This window comes from Phyllobates terribilis, unplaced genomic scaffold (genome assembly GCF_046119375.1).
Source record: "Phyllobates terribilis strain yellow unplaced genomic scaffold, ASM4611937v1 Scaffold_1__5_contigs__length_1240528914, whole genome shotgun sequence".
Taxonomy (NCBI): domain Eukaryota; kingdom Metazoa; phylum Chordata; class Amphibia; order Anura; family Dendrobatidae; genus Phyllobates; species Phyllobates terribilis.
Genome location: NW_027362761.1, coordinates 665126971 through 665145733, shown reverse-complemented (window position 1 = coordinate 665145733; position 18763 = coordinate 665126971). Strand labels below are relative to the sequence as shown.

At 45.4% G+C, this 18763-nt stretch overlaps 1 protein-coding gene across 1 annotated transcript in view; it reads left to right on the top strand.

The window, feature by feature from the left end:
- The window catches only part of CACNA1S (calcium voltage-gated channel subunit alpha1 S), a 1485309-nt gene that overhangs the window by 1244688 nt on the left and 221858 nt on the right, over positions 1–18763 (top strand). The window contains exons 35-36 of the mRNA XM_073685020.1: positions 4521–4617; positions 8091–8193. Of these exons, the coding sequence (XP_073541121.1) occupies positions 4521–4617; positions 8091–8193 (200 nt within the window). The remainder of the gene's footprint in view (positions 1–4520; positions 4618–8090; positions 8194–18763) is intronic.

Here is an 18763-nt window from a genome sequence, read left to right as displayed (position 1 = left end):
TAAGTGTAGTAAAGCATGGTATGCTGTGCTTTTCTACACTTCTAAAATGTATTAAAAATAATACATGTACATGTAAAGGTGGTGAAATGAAAGCATAGGAAAGAAAAAATCTGAGACTATTAATTGACAATTTAAGAAGAGTTCTATGATAATTTAAAACTTTTCATTAACTGACTTAATCGTCTCAGAATTTTTCTTTCCTATGCAATAAAGAAGTTGTCCACTATTTTTTCATTGATGCCCTATCCATAAGATAGGGCATCAATGTATGATTGGTCGGGGTCCCGAACGTGGCACCACCGCCGATCAGCTGTTATCGGTGTCGATGGCGGCGGTCACCAGCCAGAAGTTCTTACCTGCAGTGCTTGGCCGTCAGTCTGTAGTGGCCGCCGCTTGTAACTGCACATCCGCCTCGCATTCAATTGGATAGGGCATCAATGTAAAAGTGTTAGACAACTCCTTTTAATGAAATGCGAAGTTTAAATTTGGGGACATATAGTTATAAAAATGTAAGTATAGGTCTACTGCATCTGACCATAGAATGACTCTGCAAAGCGGTAGCACTGAATAACCTGTCCTGTATGACATATGATGTCTGTATATACAGTATAGGATATATGTCATATTATCTTGTACAGTATATGCACCTGATGTCTGTACACATAGTATACCACACACTGTATACAGGATAATATATGACTAGAATATGATAAAGTGTGAGACAGACATCAGATATTACACCAGCTGCATATTATCCTGTATATAACATCTGATGTCTGTGTATATAGTACATTACATCCAGTATATAGGATATATGTCAGTATATATTATAGTATGACTCCAAAGACATACTGATAGCATACTGATAGGGAATCTAGATTGTGAGCCCCATTGGGGACAGTGATGATAATGTATGTAAAGCGCTGTGGAATATGATATAAAAATAAAGATTATTATTATTATTAGACATCAGACATTACACCAGCTGCATATTATCCTGTTTATCACATCGGATGTCTGTACATAGAATATTGCATCCAGTATATAGGAAAATATGTGACTGGTGTATGATATATTGTGACTAAAGACATCCAATGTCATGTATAGGATGTGACAGTTATATACTACAGTATGACTACAGACATCAGATATTACACCAGCCAGATATCATCCTGTATATTAGATCAGTTGTTTGTACACATCCAGTACACAGGATAATATGTGACTGGTATATGATAGACAGTGATACCGACATCAGATGTTATAATATATAGTCATATATATGGGTGTGTACATATAACAAGGAGAATACATCTGATGTCTGTAGTTACAGTATCTCGTGCTGTGCACTGACATTGCATGGTATAATGGTTTATGCACTGGACTGATCCTGCACCAGTTACAGGACATGACACATTATAATAGCTGGCTGTGTATATATAATCTATGAGTCCTGTAGCCCAGGATCAGTCCTGTGCAGGGTCTATATACTGAGGGCTGCGGTGGCTGTATGTACCTTCATACAGATCTGAGCCGATGACCTCACACTGACAGCCCGACCTGCATAATAAAATCCCCTTGATCCTCAGCAGAGCGGCCATAAAGTTCAGGATGCTGCCCTGGACTTGTGAGGGGTTACCAGGGTACAGCCGCCTCCTGTCTGTACAAACTGTGTAAATCTCTTGCCTCTATCACTTCACGGCTCCCAGATTTACAAGGATCCAGAGATGTCTGACCTCCTGCACTGCTCACAGGAAGGTGAGCGTGAGGTGAGCAGTGTCTGCTCTGTGCTACAGCCACCCAGCTGGCACATGTACGCATTAAGATACATTGTAGGCTGCAGCCTCTAAATCAGCAGACGGCTGTGCGGCCCTGAACAACTGCTTGGGGACCAGCCTGGGAGGCATGTGCCCCCCTGCCTCTATGACCAGTTAGCCCCTGCTGTAATCGCACTGACCCAAAGAATGAAGTTGTCTAATCACTTATAGAGCATGAGGAACAGCCTAAAAAATAAATAAACCCAATTCTTTACCTGTTGTTGATTTGTTCATTCTGTTTCCCTAAGATTGCAGTATGGCTCGTCACACATTTATCCTGTGCTCTACGCTGATCACTTAGACCGGGGTTTCAGTGTAAATTTCTGAAATATGTGATTCAGATGGAACCCTCGGTGAATGAATCCCTGTAATGAGGCAGATGGAGGCACTGTGGACGTTGCATGAACTGTTATCCGGCGGTGTCCATCTTTTTAGGCATGCAAAAAAGCGCCGCCGGCCAGACTTTTATGCACTTCTGAAAGGAAGGACACTGTTGAACAGAGGCCAGATGGAGTCAAGAGTAACTGCTGCCTCATTATAGTGATAGGATCCCTCAGGGGTTTCAACTGAATCACGTTACTCTGAGATTTCAATGGAAAGTCCCCATATAAGTGCTCAGCGTAGAACACAGGATAAATGCGATCTCAAACGTTATGTAAAATGTTCCCAATAAAACTTTCAACTCCATTCAGAAAAAAGAAAGTTCAGGTCCATCATCTGTTAAATGAAATGTAGGGGCTTCCACGTTATTAGTAGCACAAAAGCTCTGGAAAAGCGAAATAGCACCTTGCCCTTCAACAGAAATCCAGCTAATTCTGCTCTCCAAAATCCAAATACCCCACTCCCTTCTGAGCTCCACATTTGCCTAAACTACATTTAATGTCCACATGTTTGGCATTTCTGTAGCGATGAGAACCCACCTAATTTATGGGTGCATGTCTCCAGAAGCACGAACGGGGCATAACATGCTGGTCACTACAATGGCAGTTTGTATATGGAGTCCGCAAACTATTCTAGGAAAATCTGTGCTCCAGGAGGCAAAAAGCACTCCATCCCTCCAGAGTCTCACCATATGACTAAGCAGTACTGCACCGCCACATATGGGGTATTTCTACATTCAACAGAAATTGTGGGACAAATTTTGGTGCCATTTTTACCCATTTCCCAGTGTGAAAATGCAAATAGTATAAAATGCTGTGACACACTTGTGGTGTCAATATGATCACTGCACCCCTAGATGAATTCATTGAGAGGGGTAGTTGGGGGTAAAATGGGGTGTCTTATAGGGGGTTCTGCTGTTCTGGGACCTCAGGGGCTCTACCAATGTGACATTGCCCTGTCAAACCAGTCCAGCAAAATCTGAGCTCCAATATGGTGCTTCTTCCCTTCTGAGCTTTGCACTATGCCTCAAAAGTTGTTTTAGACCACATATGGGGTATCGACATGCTCAGGAGAAATTGCACAACAAATTTGGTGTCCATTTTCTCCTGTTACCCTTGTGAAAGTAAAAAAAATGGGTCTAAAGTAAAATTTTTCTGAAAAATAATTAAGTGTTTCTATTTTCCTTCCACATTCCAATAATTCCTGTGAAGCACCTGAAGGGTTAATAAACTTCTTCAATGTGTTTTTGAGCTCTTTGAGGGGTGTATTTTTTAGAACTGTGTCACTTTGGGGTATTTTCTATCATAGATGCCCCTCAAAGTCGCTTCAAATGTAATGTGGTCCCTAAAAAAATAGTTTTGTAAATTTTGTTGTAAAAATTAGAAATCGCTGGTCAACTTTTAAATCTTACAACTTCCTAACAAAAAAAAATATGTTTCTAAAACTGTTTCTAACACTATTTTGTGTGACATGACTCTGATTTAAGGGCATACAAATTAAAAGTTTGATAATTACAACATTTTCTCCAAATTGCGGATTTTTCACAAATAAACATAAGTCATATCAAATAAATTTTACCACTATCAAGAAGTACAAAATGTCTTGAAAAAACAATGTCAGAATCAGGGGAATCCGTTGAAGCGTTCCAGGGGTATTACCTCATAAAGTGACAGTGGTCAGAATTCAAAAATTGGCCAGGAAGGTGAAAACAGGCTGCGGGGTGGAAGGGTTAAAGTTTGGTGCTGAGAACACTTGTCCAACTGAAAACTCACAAGGGCAGGAGAAAATCACAATGGGATAGAATTTAAGCAAAGTTAATTAAAATATTTAATGTCAAACAAAAAATGGTTACTACAAAGACCTTTAGTGCACCAAGCTACAAACAAGCCCCCACACAGCTCCATCAATGTAAAAACCACTTTAGTAAAAAAAAAAAAAAAAAAAAAAAACTAGATTGGTAATTATTTGGACTCGGATAATCTTTTTAATCAGCTATGTTTCCCTTACAATGAATACTGTAAAACAAAAAACAAAAAAAAAACAATGCTTGAATTATGGGGGAGGATTCACAATTTCATCGCATTTTAGAATTTCTTTTCTGTTTTTCTGAATATTGTATGGTAAAATGAATGGTGTTGTTCAAAAATTCAACTTGTCCCACAAAAAACAAACCCTCATATGGTTAGGTTGATGGAAAAATAAGATATAGCTTTTGAAAGAAGGTAGGTGGGGAACAAAAGTGTAAAAAATGGCTTTGATGGGAATGGCTTTAAACCAGTGAGTCAACATAAGTGGTGATTTTCTTTTTAATCCTTCACTAAGGGGACGAATCAAACATTTAGATGTTGTCACTCTTCTGAGAAGAATTCAGCCACCTCTAGGCTTTGGAAAATTCTGCCCTCATCGTGTGGCTTGCAAGGTAAGTTAGACACTTCTTTTTCTAAAGGTGTTCTCAGACAGTGAAATGAAAAAAATATGCATGGATAAGCAATAAACTCACCTTCCACCACCCCCGGTGGTTCAAACATGGGTCGTTCTGGAGGTCTGGAATGATTACTGTTGTGTCCTGGAGTATTACTAATCTATTAGATTGATTTATTATATGGTGTCCTGGGCATTTTTTTGATGTTCTACCAATTCTGTACACTGAGGTTTTTTCATAGTTGTCACCCCTACGGTAGTTATATATTTTGCTGGTGTGTGATGCCATTTTACTACTTTGGCTTAAAGGGAATCTGCTACCCCCAGGGACTTTTCAGACCGCTAATATGGGCATGCAGGTGATAGAAATGTGAATCTATACTTACCTGTATGACCCATATTAGTGGTCTGATTGCTGTGTAATAGCAGAAATAATTTAATAAAAAAGCTAAGCTTCGCGTCCCTCGAACACCAAGAAATGCCCGCCGACTAGCCCTATTTCCATACTCATCCCACCTTCCCTGCACGTCACAGGGCCCCGTGACGTTCAGTTCCCGGCCAGGTCCCGCACCTGCTCTGTTTCCTCTGTACGGACGGTGCTCTTCTTCCTGCCGTCTGTGTAGTGTTTTGCAGCAGGGAACTTGTGCACAGGTGATGGGAAGGAAAAGTGACTCACCAGCGCCTGCACACAAGTTTCCTGCTGCAAAACACTACACAGACGGCAGGAAGAAGAGCGTCGTCCATACAGGGGGAAACTGTGCAGGCACAGGATCAGGCCGTAGACTGCACATCATAGGGCCCTGTGATGTGCAGGGAAGGTGGGGTGAGTATAGAAATAGGGCTAGTCGGCGGGCATTTCTTGGTGTCCTGGGGATGCGAAACGTAGCTTTTTTATTAAATTATTTCTGCTATTACATAGCAACCAGACCGCTAATATGGGCCATACAGGTAAGTATAGATTCGCATTTCTATCAACTGTATGCCCATATTAGCGGTCTTAAAAGTCCCTGGGGGTAGCAGATTCCATTTAACTGTTTGTCCTACATTTTAATTATTATTTTTTCCATAAGGATTTACTTCTTTTATAATAATATTGTTATCTTGGTTAAAATTGCACTTCTTTTTATATAATCTTGATAACATAGTAAATAAATAGTATGCTTATATGCAACAAAACCCACTATATTAACCAATAATATCACTATCCTCCTACCTTTCTACAATGACTGAATTGCACCATGAAAGTGTTGCTAAATTAAGAAACAAAACACTATAAAAATAAGCAATATTACTACTAAATAGTGGTAGGTCCCAATTCTGCAGACCAGAAGTGACTACAGTAACAGATAAATCCAGTGACTTATAGATGATGTTCTTTCTAATTTGGAGTCGTTCTCTTGTCCCTTTTTTCCCATGTGTCTCAGACCAACTTGATGACTTCTTTCAAACATGACTTGTATCTGCAGAGCTTGCAACAGATATGCATTTAACTTTTCACATTTCCAGCACTTCATAACCTTTCCAAATCTACCCAAAGTCCTCTTCCTAATTCTGTCAAAAGTGTGCTATATATACATTGCCCTTGAATACAAGTGGCAAAAAGATGGTAATAGTGCACCAAAGAATAATAGCGCGTGGCCTCTAGATAGTAATTACAACTCTGATGTGCCCCATAGTCCCCCCACTGTGTTTACTAGAAAGTTTAATAGGCCCCATGTGTGCATTCTAAAAAGTAAGAGTGACCCTTTTTGTACTTTGACAATAATTCCCCCTGTGCACCTTTGAATATTATAATTTCTCAAATATCCCCTTAATATCTTAATACCTTGATTTAGCCATGCCAATGCAAATTGAAAAGCCAAGTCAACATTTTCTCACACAAACAGTAAGTGCCATGCTTCTTACTGACAAGATACCAAAAACTCAAAAAGGGTGTAGACAGATGAGATTTGATTTTTGTAAAGCTACATTCACACAATGAGTATTTTGTCAGTTTTTTATGTTCCAGATTTTCTGCACCTATAAAATAGATTAGATAACTTGTGTCTTTTTTTTTAAACGTTTGAATTTTGTTTTTGACGCTGCGATTTTGTCTCTTGTTGGTATGCCATGTTTTAAATACAGCTGCTTTATTTTTGATACTTTCTGGCATTTGGTTTTGACAAACCTTTATTGATACAATCACGAGTGGTTTATATGTAATTTTAGTGCATTTCTGTCCACAATGCAAACTGTTTTTTACCTGCAGTTTTCCACATCTACACTGTGTTCCAAATTATTATGCAAATAATATTTTCTCAGATTTTCCCAAATTACCTATATGAATTGCAGTCATTGTAATTTTCCAGTCAAATAACTATTAGAGTACAATTGAAAGGTTTTTGTACAAACTGCCTATGATAATGCATGATAATGCACCGTCTCATGCTGCACATAACACATCTGCATCTCTGGCTGATATGGGCATAAAAAGGGACAAACTTATGGTGTGGCACCCATGCTCCCCTGACCTCAACCCCATTGAGAACCTCTGGAGCATGATCAAAAGGAGTGTCTATGATGGCAGGAGGCAGTTCACATCTAAGCAACAGCTCTGGGAGGGTATTCTGTCCTCATGCAAAACAATTAAAGCAGAAACCATCCAAAACCTGACAAATTCAATGGACGAGAGAGTTCAGAAGCTCCTTTCGAACAAGGGGTCCTATGTGCAAATGTAACATCACCTAGAATAAAGTTGAAAACTGTTTGATTTCAGTTTGTAATAACCTGCTAATGCTTATAATTTCAAAAATGACCATTTTTTTGTTCTTTATTAAAATGAAAAGGTTGAACACTCTGCTGTGCATAATAATTTGGAACATGCATTTTGAGTGCAGTTTGAGTTTTTTATTTTTTTAAAAATATACGGTTATCATAGGCAGTTTGTACAAAAACCTTTCAATTGTACTCTAATAGTTATTTGACTGGAAAATTACAATGACTGCAATTCATATAGGTAATTTGGGAAAATCTGAGAAAATATTATTTGCATAATAATTTGGAACACAGTGTAAAGCAACTCTATGGGGAAAATCCACACATAAAACTCAGCACACCAAGAAGAGAAACTGACAGGCAGGCCTATGAGGAGTTGAAAAAAAAAGATTTCTATAAATCCCATCCACTTAACTGGAACTTTAAGATGCAGCATTTTTATGTGCAGTGAAATTATTCAGCGTCAAAAATGCACCATAAAGTTATTGGGGGAACTTAACCTTAATGAACACTGGCTAGAAGCCCTGGTCATTTCTGAAGGCTGTTCTATGGGTTGAAAATTATTATATGATTTACCAAGTAGATACCTTCAACAGGTGGTATATTCAATAGGCAGCTTTTCCTTCTTATTAGGACAGTGCAACAGTTCTGCTTCTGACGCTTTAGTAAATTATTTTTGAAGTACCACTATCTTTAATTTTCTGCTTTTTTTTGTAGAGGTTAGTCAGTATGAACATGCCTTTAAATAGTGATGGGACTGTTACATTCAATGCTACGTTATTTTCACTTGTGAGGACAGCTTTAAAGATCAAAACGGAAGGTAAGATACTTGTTCAACTTCACTTATTTTATAACTTTTCTGGTTCTTTTGGGACTGTGTTCAAACGGGTATGGGAAAGGTAATATTTTTTCCATTGTTATCCCTTAATAAATTTGTTGGAGATTACTTTATAAAAAAAACACATGTAGTTTAAAAGTAATAATACAAGTGTAATATTTTTTGCCCCCCAAAAATCCTTTTTTTATTCTTCTGCCTCCTGGACCGATCATTTTCTCTCAATTCAATGTCTAAAATTTGGCAGATTTTATACAATTACCATGGGATAACATTACATTTTCTGCACTTAAGAGTGTATGGAGAGGGGAAGTGGAGGAGGAAGATATGCTGCTGCAAGTTCAACTGAAATTGTATTTACACTTTAAAGGGATTTTCTTACTTACGCATTCATAGTTAGTTTAATACTAAACAGTTAGTTTAATACTAAGCAGTATAACTGCAATTCGCTTTAATTTTTTGTTTTTGTCTTCATATTTTTCACAGTAACTATTGCCCATTATCTGTTTTGTTTTTTATTTCCATTTCCACAGTCAACACTCGTCAGCTCATGGTATAGACCACACATGTCAAATTCTGGCCCATGGGCCAAATCTTGCCCACAGGGTGATTATATTTGGCCCGCGACTCCAGAACCACCACCCCTATGTGGGGCCATTATTCTGTATATAAGGCAATGTGGGGCCCATAATACTATAAGGAGGACTACGTGGGGTCCATTATATTGTATGGAAAGCTATGTGAGGCCATTATGCTGTTTGGAGGACTATGTGGGGCCCATTATTCTGTATGGAGGACTGTGTGGGGCCCATTATACTGTATACAGGTTGGCCCACGACTTTGTTTACATTTTTCATTTTGGCCCTCTGTGTGTTTGAGTTTGACGTCCCTGGTGTAGACAAAGCTCCAGTGAGAATCAGATTTGCCTTGTGTTATAGACCCTTACCAGTATACCAGTCACTCTAGAATCTCAAAATACTAATAGCTGATTTTTTTTTTGACAACTTAAAAAAAAAAAAAAAATCTAAGATTTCTAAGACTTTTATGGACACCATGGGAATCCATAATTAATCCCAAATATGTGAACACTGAACTGTAAAATACAGAAAATTTAAATCACAAACTCCTCTTAAAAAAAAAATAATCATTGGCGCATCCCTTTATTATTTTTAATGAGCACTGGAAAAAAAATGTCCTCTTTTTACTACTTTCCTATTTTAGGAATACTATATGGATCCGTGCCCATGATGCGTTTTTCAAGCGTTTATGCTGCGGAATTTTTGCAGCGTAAACGCTTGTGAAATGCTTGGTAATCCGTCCCCCATGGTCCCCAATGAAATTCCGCACTTTCAATGCCCATGCTGCGGATTTTTCCGCAGCGTTTTTGATGCACTCAAAAATCCGCAGCATGTCCATTATTTGTGCGTTTATGCATGCGGAATTGCCATCTACAATGTCAAATTCCGCACGCGTTTTTTCGGCCAAGGAGATGCAGAAATGAAGCAGAAATTTTCAGCTTCATTTCTGCATCGTGGGCACATAGCCTTAAAAAGTAAAGTTTAATGGCCTGCCTATTAGTGAGGGGTTGTTTTCTAGTGGGGATTTTTGCCCTTTTTAGTAGTTCCTTATATCTAATTCATTCATACCTCTCCCAGCTCAACTTTTCCCCATTGTGTATTCATACTTCCCTATCTTTACAGACTTTACAGACAATTGGTAACAATTTGGTACATAAATAACTGAACTGAGTTTATTAAGAACTGTTGTGTGTAATCCAACCATCTGATGATTTAGTCACATTTAATTTATTTAATTTAGGTTGGACCATATCAGTATTCATTCAGTGAAGCATATTGGAGGGTACCTGACATGAGATTCATGCTGTCCCTAACCATAGGCAGCAAGAATCAGATACTGGCTAAGTTATTGCAGTCAGGTATGTTTTATTCTGAAATGCTGTGATGTTTCTGATAAAACATACATTGAAAATGCAGTCAAAGCACAATGCATCTCTGAGGAATAGTCTGAGGCAGGTCTCCAGCAGCTTGTTCTTGTCCTGCTTCATGTGACTGACTTGTCTCACTGTCAAAGATCACAGCCAGGGGAAGGAAGGGGGTCGCGCTGAACCCACCACGCTGTTATCCTTTTGTCAGGAACAGCCCTCTGCTGCCCCCTATCACCAGGACAATTACGCAATTGACCAATTAACAGAGGAGACTGTAGCTGTTACCACTACTAGGCCAGTTATTGGAGAACTTACAGTGAGTGTATGGTATATACACCTCCGATTCCAACATATGGAATATCTACAATATAACGCTGCAAGCGTCCCTCTGTCCGAAGCCTTTATAGACTATGTAAGCGCGACGCACCTGCGCAGTCTGGCTCCAGACAGAAGATCGCATCGAGCTGTTACAGGTAAGAGCAGTGTATGGCGCCGGAGATCGCGCTATGCGTAAGCACTGAACGCATACCACGATCTCTGGCCCCAAACTTACATACTTACCTGACCGGAATGTTGCCACGGTGCCTCTGTTCCTTACATACTTACCTGACCGGGAGAAGTGTTGCCACGGCGCCTCTGTTCTGGTCAGAGACCGGGGCAGGAGTGTCGCGTCGGAATCTGCGCATGCGCATAGCGTGCTATCCGGCGCCATTTTACTGAAGACACATTTGTGTGTGTCTTCAGCAAAATGGCGCCGGACAGCGCGGTATGGGCACTCGCGTACTTCGGCACCACACTCCTCCTCCGGCAGAAGGTGACGCAGTGCTGGAGCACAGGGAAGAAAGATGAGTATAACTGTTTCTTTTTTTGTGTGTGTGCAGCGTGATAGGGATGAGGGGGTGCCATGCATACCAAGATGAGGGATGGGGTACCATACATACCAGGATTGGGGATGAGGGGTACCATACATACCAGGATAGTGATGAGGGGGTACCATGTGACGCGCCCCCTGGGTCATGGGCTACTTGGTAGCCGGGCCGATCGGTGCTGGGGATGTCACCGTGGAAGTGACCCAGGGCGGTCAATTAAAGGGAAAGTAAAAAGGGAATAAAGTTTTTAGCGACAATGTTCGTGACGCCACCTGTGGTATACGGCTATATGGGGCCGCCACTGCGGTGCAGGTCCACTGGAAATGAAGGTGATGCAGCAGAGTTGGTTCAGCTCTCCACAGGCAGAGGTTAGCTCCAGGGCAGGAAATGATAAATTGCCTGAGGTAGATGTTGCTGGTGCTGTGTAGTGCAGGGCTGGTGATGGCACAGCAATTATTCAAGGACACAGTGGGGTGCAGTCTTCAGGTTTTACTCACAGTTGTTCAATTCTCCAGGTTACAATGGCCAGTGTGTAACCTCCCACGTCGTCCTGTGTCCTCCGGGGTAGGTGTTCAGCAATCTCTCAAGTATCTCATGAGTACTTAAACCGGACCCCGTTCTATGTACCTTTCCCGGTTGTCTCTCTGCGCTGGCTCTCACCCTCCTGCCCTGCGCCTCACAATCAGTGTCCCAAGCCAGTGGCCTCGGGCCTTGTCCCTATGCGGCCACCTTTTTGGCGATGTAATTGTGGATGTTGGCTGCAGCACCTTGAAAATGCAGCAGCCTCCAGTTGTCTAGGTGAGCCTGGTTGTTCTCCACTAGTCTGGGGCCGGTCCCCTTCTGCGGCCTGATCCCTCCACGTCAGCGTAAACTCGGGCGCACGGGTGGCCTCTGCACTCACCGTGCCCCTGGGATCCCCTCTGTTCCTCCTGGAGCCCTTCTCACTGCTCCTCTCTTCTCTCTTTCCTTTTCCTGGGCCTCTCTCACTGGGCCCTGCTCCTTTCTCCACTCCTCCTGAGCAGAGCTCCTCCTGAGCTCCTGCTCCCAGCTCTCCCTCTGAGCTCTAACTCCTCAGAACTCAGAACTTTGACTCTCTCTAGAACCTTTCACACGCTCATTTACACTCCTACCCTCTGTGCTCCACTAAACTTCTTCCTCCACCCACCTCCTCTACCTAGTTCCACCCTCCAGCTAGGGACCAGGGACTGTGCTCTCCCTTAGGAGCAATCTCGCCCTTCCCTACTGAAGTGGAGTGTATTGGATGTGGGTGTGTGGGTCCCGGGTAGTACTCCCTCCTTACTTGAGAGTGGGGTACCACACCTCTGGGTGAGATGCAGTACCTCTGTGGCGACTGAACCTGCAGTGGTGCCACACATACATACCAGGATAGGGATGAGGGGTACCATACATACCAGGATAGGGATGAGGGGGTACCATGCATACCAGGATAGGGATAAGGGGATACCATGCATACCAGGATGAGGGATGGGGTACAATGCATACCAGGATTGGAGATAAGGGGACCATGCATACCAGGATTTGGGATGAGGGGTACCATGCATACCAGTATAGGGATGAGGGGGTACCATACATACCAGGATAGGGATGAGGGGGTACCATGCATACCAGGATGAGGGATGGGATACCATGCATACCAGGGTGAGGGATTGGGTACCATGCATACCAGAATAGGGATAAGGGGTGCCATGCATACCAGGATGAGGGGCTATGCATCCCAGGATAGGGATGAGAGGGCACCATGCATACCAGGATAGGGATGAGGGGGTACCATGCATACCAGGATACTGATGAGTGGTACCATACATACCAGGATAGGGATGAAGGGGTACCATGCATACCAGGATAGGGATGAGGGGGCACCATGCATACCAGGATAGGGATGAGGGGCCATGCATACCAGGATACAGATGAGGGGGTACCATGCATACCAGGATCGGGATGATGGGTGCCATGCATACTAGGATAGGGATGAGGGGTACCATACATACCAGGTTAGGGATGAGGGGTACCATACAAACAAGGATTGGGGATGACGGGTGCCATGCATAGCAAGATTAGGGATGAGGGGTGCCATTCATACCAGCAGAAGGCTGAGGGGGCCATACATACCAGGATTAGGGATGAGGGAGCGATGTATAACAGGATTGATATGAGGAGTGCCATGTATACTATGTTTGGGATGAGGGGTGCCATGCATACCAGGATTGGGGATGAGGGGGCCATGCATACCAGGATTGGGGATGAGGGAGCAATGTATACCAGCATTGATATGAGGGGTGCCATGTATACTATGTTTGGGATGAGGCGTGCCATGCATACCAGGATTGGAGATGAAGGGGTCATGCATACCAGGGCAGGAAATGATAAATTGCCTGAGGTAGATGTTGCTGGTGCTGTGTAGTGCAGGGCTGGTGATGGCACAGCAATTATTCAAGGACACAGTGGGGTGCAGTCTTCAGGTTTTACTCACAGTTGTTCAATTCTCCAGGTTACAATGGCCAGTGTGTAACCTCCCACGTCGTCCTGTGTCCTCCGGGGTAGGTGTTCAGCAATCTCTCAAGTATCTCATGAGTACTTAAACCGGACCCCGTTCTATGTACCTTTCCCGGTTGTCTCTCTGCGCTGGCTCTCACCCTCCTGCCCTGCGCCTCACAATCAGTGTCCCAAGCCAGTGGCCTCGGGCCTTGTCCCTATGCGGCCACCTTTTTGGCGATGTAATTGTGGATGTTGGCTGCAGCACCTTGAAAATGCAGCAGCCTCCAGTTGTCTAGGTGAGCCTGGTTGTTCTCCACTAGTCTGGGGCCGGTCCCCTTCTGCGGCCTGATCCCTCCACGTCAGCGTAAACTCGGGTGCACGGGTGGCCTCTGCACTCACCGTGCCCCTGGGATCCCCTCTGTTCCTCCTGGAGCCCTTCTCACTGCTCCTCTCTTCTCTCTTTCCTTTTCCTGGGCCTCTCTCACTGGGCCCTGCTCCTTTCTCCACTCCTCCTGAGCAGAGCTCCTCCTGAGCTCCTGCTCCCAGCTCTCCCTCTGAGCTCTAACTCCTCAGAACTCAGAACTTTGACTCTCTCTAGAACCTTTCACACGCTCATTTACACTCCTACCCTCTGTGCTCCACTAAACTTCTTCCTCCACCCACCTCCTCTACCTAGTTCCACCCTCCAGCTAGGGACCAGGGACTGTGCTCTCCCTTAGGAGCAATCTCGCCCTTCCCTACTGAAGTGGAGTGTATTGGATGTGGGTGTGTGGGTCCCGGGTAGTACTCCCTCCTTACTTGAGAGTGGGGTACCACACTTCTGGGTGAGATGCAGTACCTCTGTGGCGACTGAACCTGCAGTGGTGCCACACATGCATACCAGGATAGGGATGAGGGGTACCATACATACCAGGATAGGGATGAGGGGGTACCATGCATACCAGGATAGGGATAAGGGGATACCATGCATACCAGGATGAGGGATGGGGTACAATGCATACCAGGATTGGAGATAAGCTGACCATGCATACCAGGATTTGGGATGAGGGGTACCATGCATACCAGTATAGGGATGAGGGGGTACCATACATACCAGGATAGGGATGAGGGGGTACCATGCATACCAGGATGAGGGATGGGATACCATGCATACCAGGGTGAGGGATTGGGTACCATGCATACCAGAATAGGGATAAGGGGTGCCATGCATACCAGGATGAGGGGCTATGCATCCCAGGATAGGGATGAGAGGGCACCATGCATACCAGGATAGGGATGAGGGGGTACCATGCATACCAGGATACTGATGAGTGGTACCATACATACCAGGATAGGGATGAAGGGGTACCATGCATACCAGGATAGGGATGAGGGGGCACCATGCATACCAGGATAGGGATGAGGGGCCATGCATACCAGGATACAGATGAGGGGGTACCATGCATACCAGGATCGGGATGATGGGTGCCATGCATACTAGGATAGGGATGAGGGGTACCATACATACCAGGTTAGGGATGAGGGGTACCATACAAACAAGGATTGGGGATGACGGGTGCCATGCATAGCAAGATTAGGGATGAGGGGTGCCATTCATACCAGCAGAAGGCTGAGGGGGCCATACATACCAGGATTAGGGATGAGGGAGCGATGTATAACAGGATTGATATGAGGAGTGCCATGTATACTATGTTTGGGATGAGGGGTGCCATGCATACCAGGATTGGGGATGAGGGGGCCATGCATACCAGGATTGGGGATGAGGGAGCAATGTATACCAGCATTGATATGAGGGGTGCCATGTATACTATGTTTGGGATGAGGCGTGCCATGCATACCAGGATTGGAGATGAAGGGGTCATGCATACCAGGATGAGCTATGGGGTGCCATGCATACCAGTATTGGGATGAGGGGTGCCATGCATACCAGGATTGGGGATGAGGGGGCCATGCATACCAGGATTGGGGATGAGGGGTGCCATGCAAACCAGGATTAGGGATGAGGGGTGCCATACATACCAGGATTGGGGATGAGGGGGTAACATGCATACCAGAATAGGGATGAGGGGGTTCCATGCATGCCAGTATACGGATGAGTGGTACCATACATACCAGAATAGGGATGAGGGAGTACCATGCATACCAGGATAGGGATGAGGAGACACCATGCATACCAGGATAGGGATGAGGGGCCATGCATGCCAGGATACGGATGAGGGGGTACCATGCATACCAGGATAGGGATGAGGGGTGCCATGCATACTAGGATAAGGATGAGGGGTACCATACATACCAGGATAGGGATGAGGGGTACCATACATACCAGAATTGGGGATGAGGGGTGCCATGCATACCAGGATTAGGGATGAGGGGTGCCATTCATACCTGCAGAAGGCTGAGGGGGCCATACCAGGATTGGGAATGAGGGAGCGATGTATACCAGGATTGATATGGGAGGTGCCATGTATACCATATTTGGGATGAGGGGTGCCATGCATACCAGGATTGGAGAGAGGGGGCCATGCATACCAGGATGAGCGATGGGGTGCCATGCATACCAGTATTGGGATGAGGGGTGCCATGCATACCAGGATTGGGGATGAAGGGGCCATGCATACCAGGATTGGGGATGAGGGTGCCATGCATACCAGGATTAGGGATGAGGGGTGCCATACATACCAGGATTGGGGTTGAAGGGGTAACATGCATACCAGGATAGAGATGAGGGGGTACCATGCATACCAGGATAGGGATGTGGGGGTACCAGGCATACCAGAATAGGGATGAGGGGCCATGCATACCAGGATACGGATGAGGGACCATGCATATCAGGATAGGCATGACGGGGTACCATGTATACCAGGATAGGGATGAGGAGGTGCCATGCATACCAGGATAGGGATGAGGGGGTACCATACATAACAGGATAGGGATGAGGGGGTACCATACATAACAAGATAGGGATGAGGGATGGGGTACCATGCATACCAGGATAGGGATGAGGGGTACCATGCATACCAGGATGAGGTGTACCATACATACCAAGATAGGGATGAGGGATGGAGTACCATGCATACCAGGATAGGGATGAGGGGTACCATGCATACCAGGATGAGAGATGGGGTGCCATGCATACCAGGATCAGGGGTACCATACATACCAAGATAGGGATGAGGGATGTGGTACCATGCATACCAGGATTGGGGGATGAGGAGTTCCATGCATACCAGGATGGGGGTGAGGGGGCCATGCATACCAGGATGAGGGATGGGGTGCCATGCATCCCAGGATTGTGATGAGGGGTGCCATGCATACCAGGATTTTGGATGAGGTGGCCATGCATACCAGGACAGGGATGAGGGGTACTATGCATTCCAGGATAGGGATGAGGGGTGCCATACATACCAGGATAGGATGGGGGCAGAACATAACAGGATGGGGAAACAGGATTGGGCAGCACAAATTCCAGGATGGGGACAGCACATTACAGGATTGGGGGTGCAGGATGGGGGCAGCACATAACAGGATGGGGGACTGTAGCGCCCCGAGGGTTCGGCCGCTACAGGGGTATTGCACCTCTGCTAGAGGTGTGATATTCCACTCCTGGGTAAGGATGGAGTGTGGACCAGGACTCAGTTAGCTGCATGCTCCCATTAGTACAGTAATGCAGGCACGACAGACCATGTCCCTGGCTGGAGTGGGGAGGGAGGAGGAATACCCAGTGATGTAGGAGCAGGAGGGGACGGTTTCTGAGCATAGGTAGGAGCTCATTGGTTGCTGGTCACCTGAGCTCATACACTAGGGGAGGGTATATAAGGTGGGCACCATCTTAGTTCTGGGAGAAGTCGAGTTCAGTGAGAGAAGGAGTTCAGCCAGAGAGGACTGACAGGGAGCTGTGGCTCAGCCTGGGCCCAGCTCCACGAGGCAGGCCTAGGGTGAAGGCTGAAGCCAGAAGAAAGGAACAGAAACAGAAAGGAACATAAACAGAAAGGAACAGAAACAGAAAGGAACAGAAAAGGAAGAGAAGTACCCAAAGTGTAGAAGGGCTCAGAAACAAGAAGGCAGAAGGGACCCTATGAGCCCATGAGATACCGGATGAAGGGTCAGGCAGATTAAGGGTACCGGATCCCAAGTTGGTGGAGGAGAAACTACCCTCAGCCAAAGACCGGAGGTCGTGATCATTTATTGGTGCGACACCTCACCAAACCTGCTAGGAAGGCGCCATATAGGATAGCGGGGAACGGGGCCCACGTTTACCCGCATAGATCCGTGGCAGCTTGACAGAAGTTGGTCACTGGTGGGGCAGGCCAGAGAAAGGATAGAAGGGGGTCCTATGCCATATTCTTGAGCTGCCTGGGGGTTGGCCGAGCCCCTCTCCTGGTGGACGCAGCACGGCTCGGGCAGTTACTACTGGTACCGAAGTGGCTTGGAGTATACGAACTGTGAGTAAAAGACCCTGGACTGCAACATGTTGTCTTTGTGCTTCTTACTTCGCCAGCACTAACGGTACTGGGACTCACTGCACCATCACCCCCACCATCCACTACATTGCCCTGAGGCTACACTCTTCCCGTGGGGAGTTATACTAACTCAGCTGCACACACCATCAGCCTCAGGGGACTGCCTTGCAGCAGCGGTTCATGATAGCCGCAATCCACGGGTGGCGTAGTCGGACATTACCTAAAGCACATAGTAGACTACCACTGGTCTGACCACCCTGAGCCACGGGACCGGGTCGCCACTACTACTCCCAGCGTTGCCCTGAAGCCCGATCCCGAGTACCCCGCGGCCCAGGGGGTGAGTCAGGACCATATACCAATAAAAATGCTAGGCACCCGGGCGTTGAACGGGTTCTAGCAAGTATATATATACCCCCAGTACGGTCACCGTCAGCATCGCAATAATTCAACTAACTACTCGCTGCCACCATCAATTGTTTACAGGCCGATTGGACGCCATTATGACTCGCCCCCTGGGCCGTGGGGCACTCGGATCCGGGCAATAGGGAGACGATGGGGGTAGTAGTGACGACCCGGTTCCGTGGCTCAGGGTGGTCAGGCCAATGGTAGTCTGCTACGTTCTGCTGATAATGTCCGACTACGCCACCCGTGGATTGCGGTTATTAGGAACCGCCGCTGCATGCAGACCGCTGGGGCTGATGAGGTGTGCAGCTAGGGTAGTGTGACTCCCCACGGGAAGAGTGCGGCCCCAGGGCAGTATAATGGATGGTGGGAGTGATGGTGGT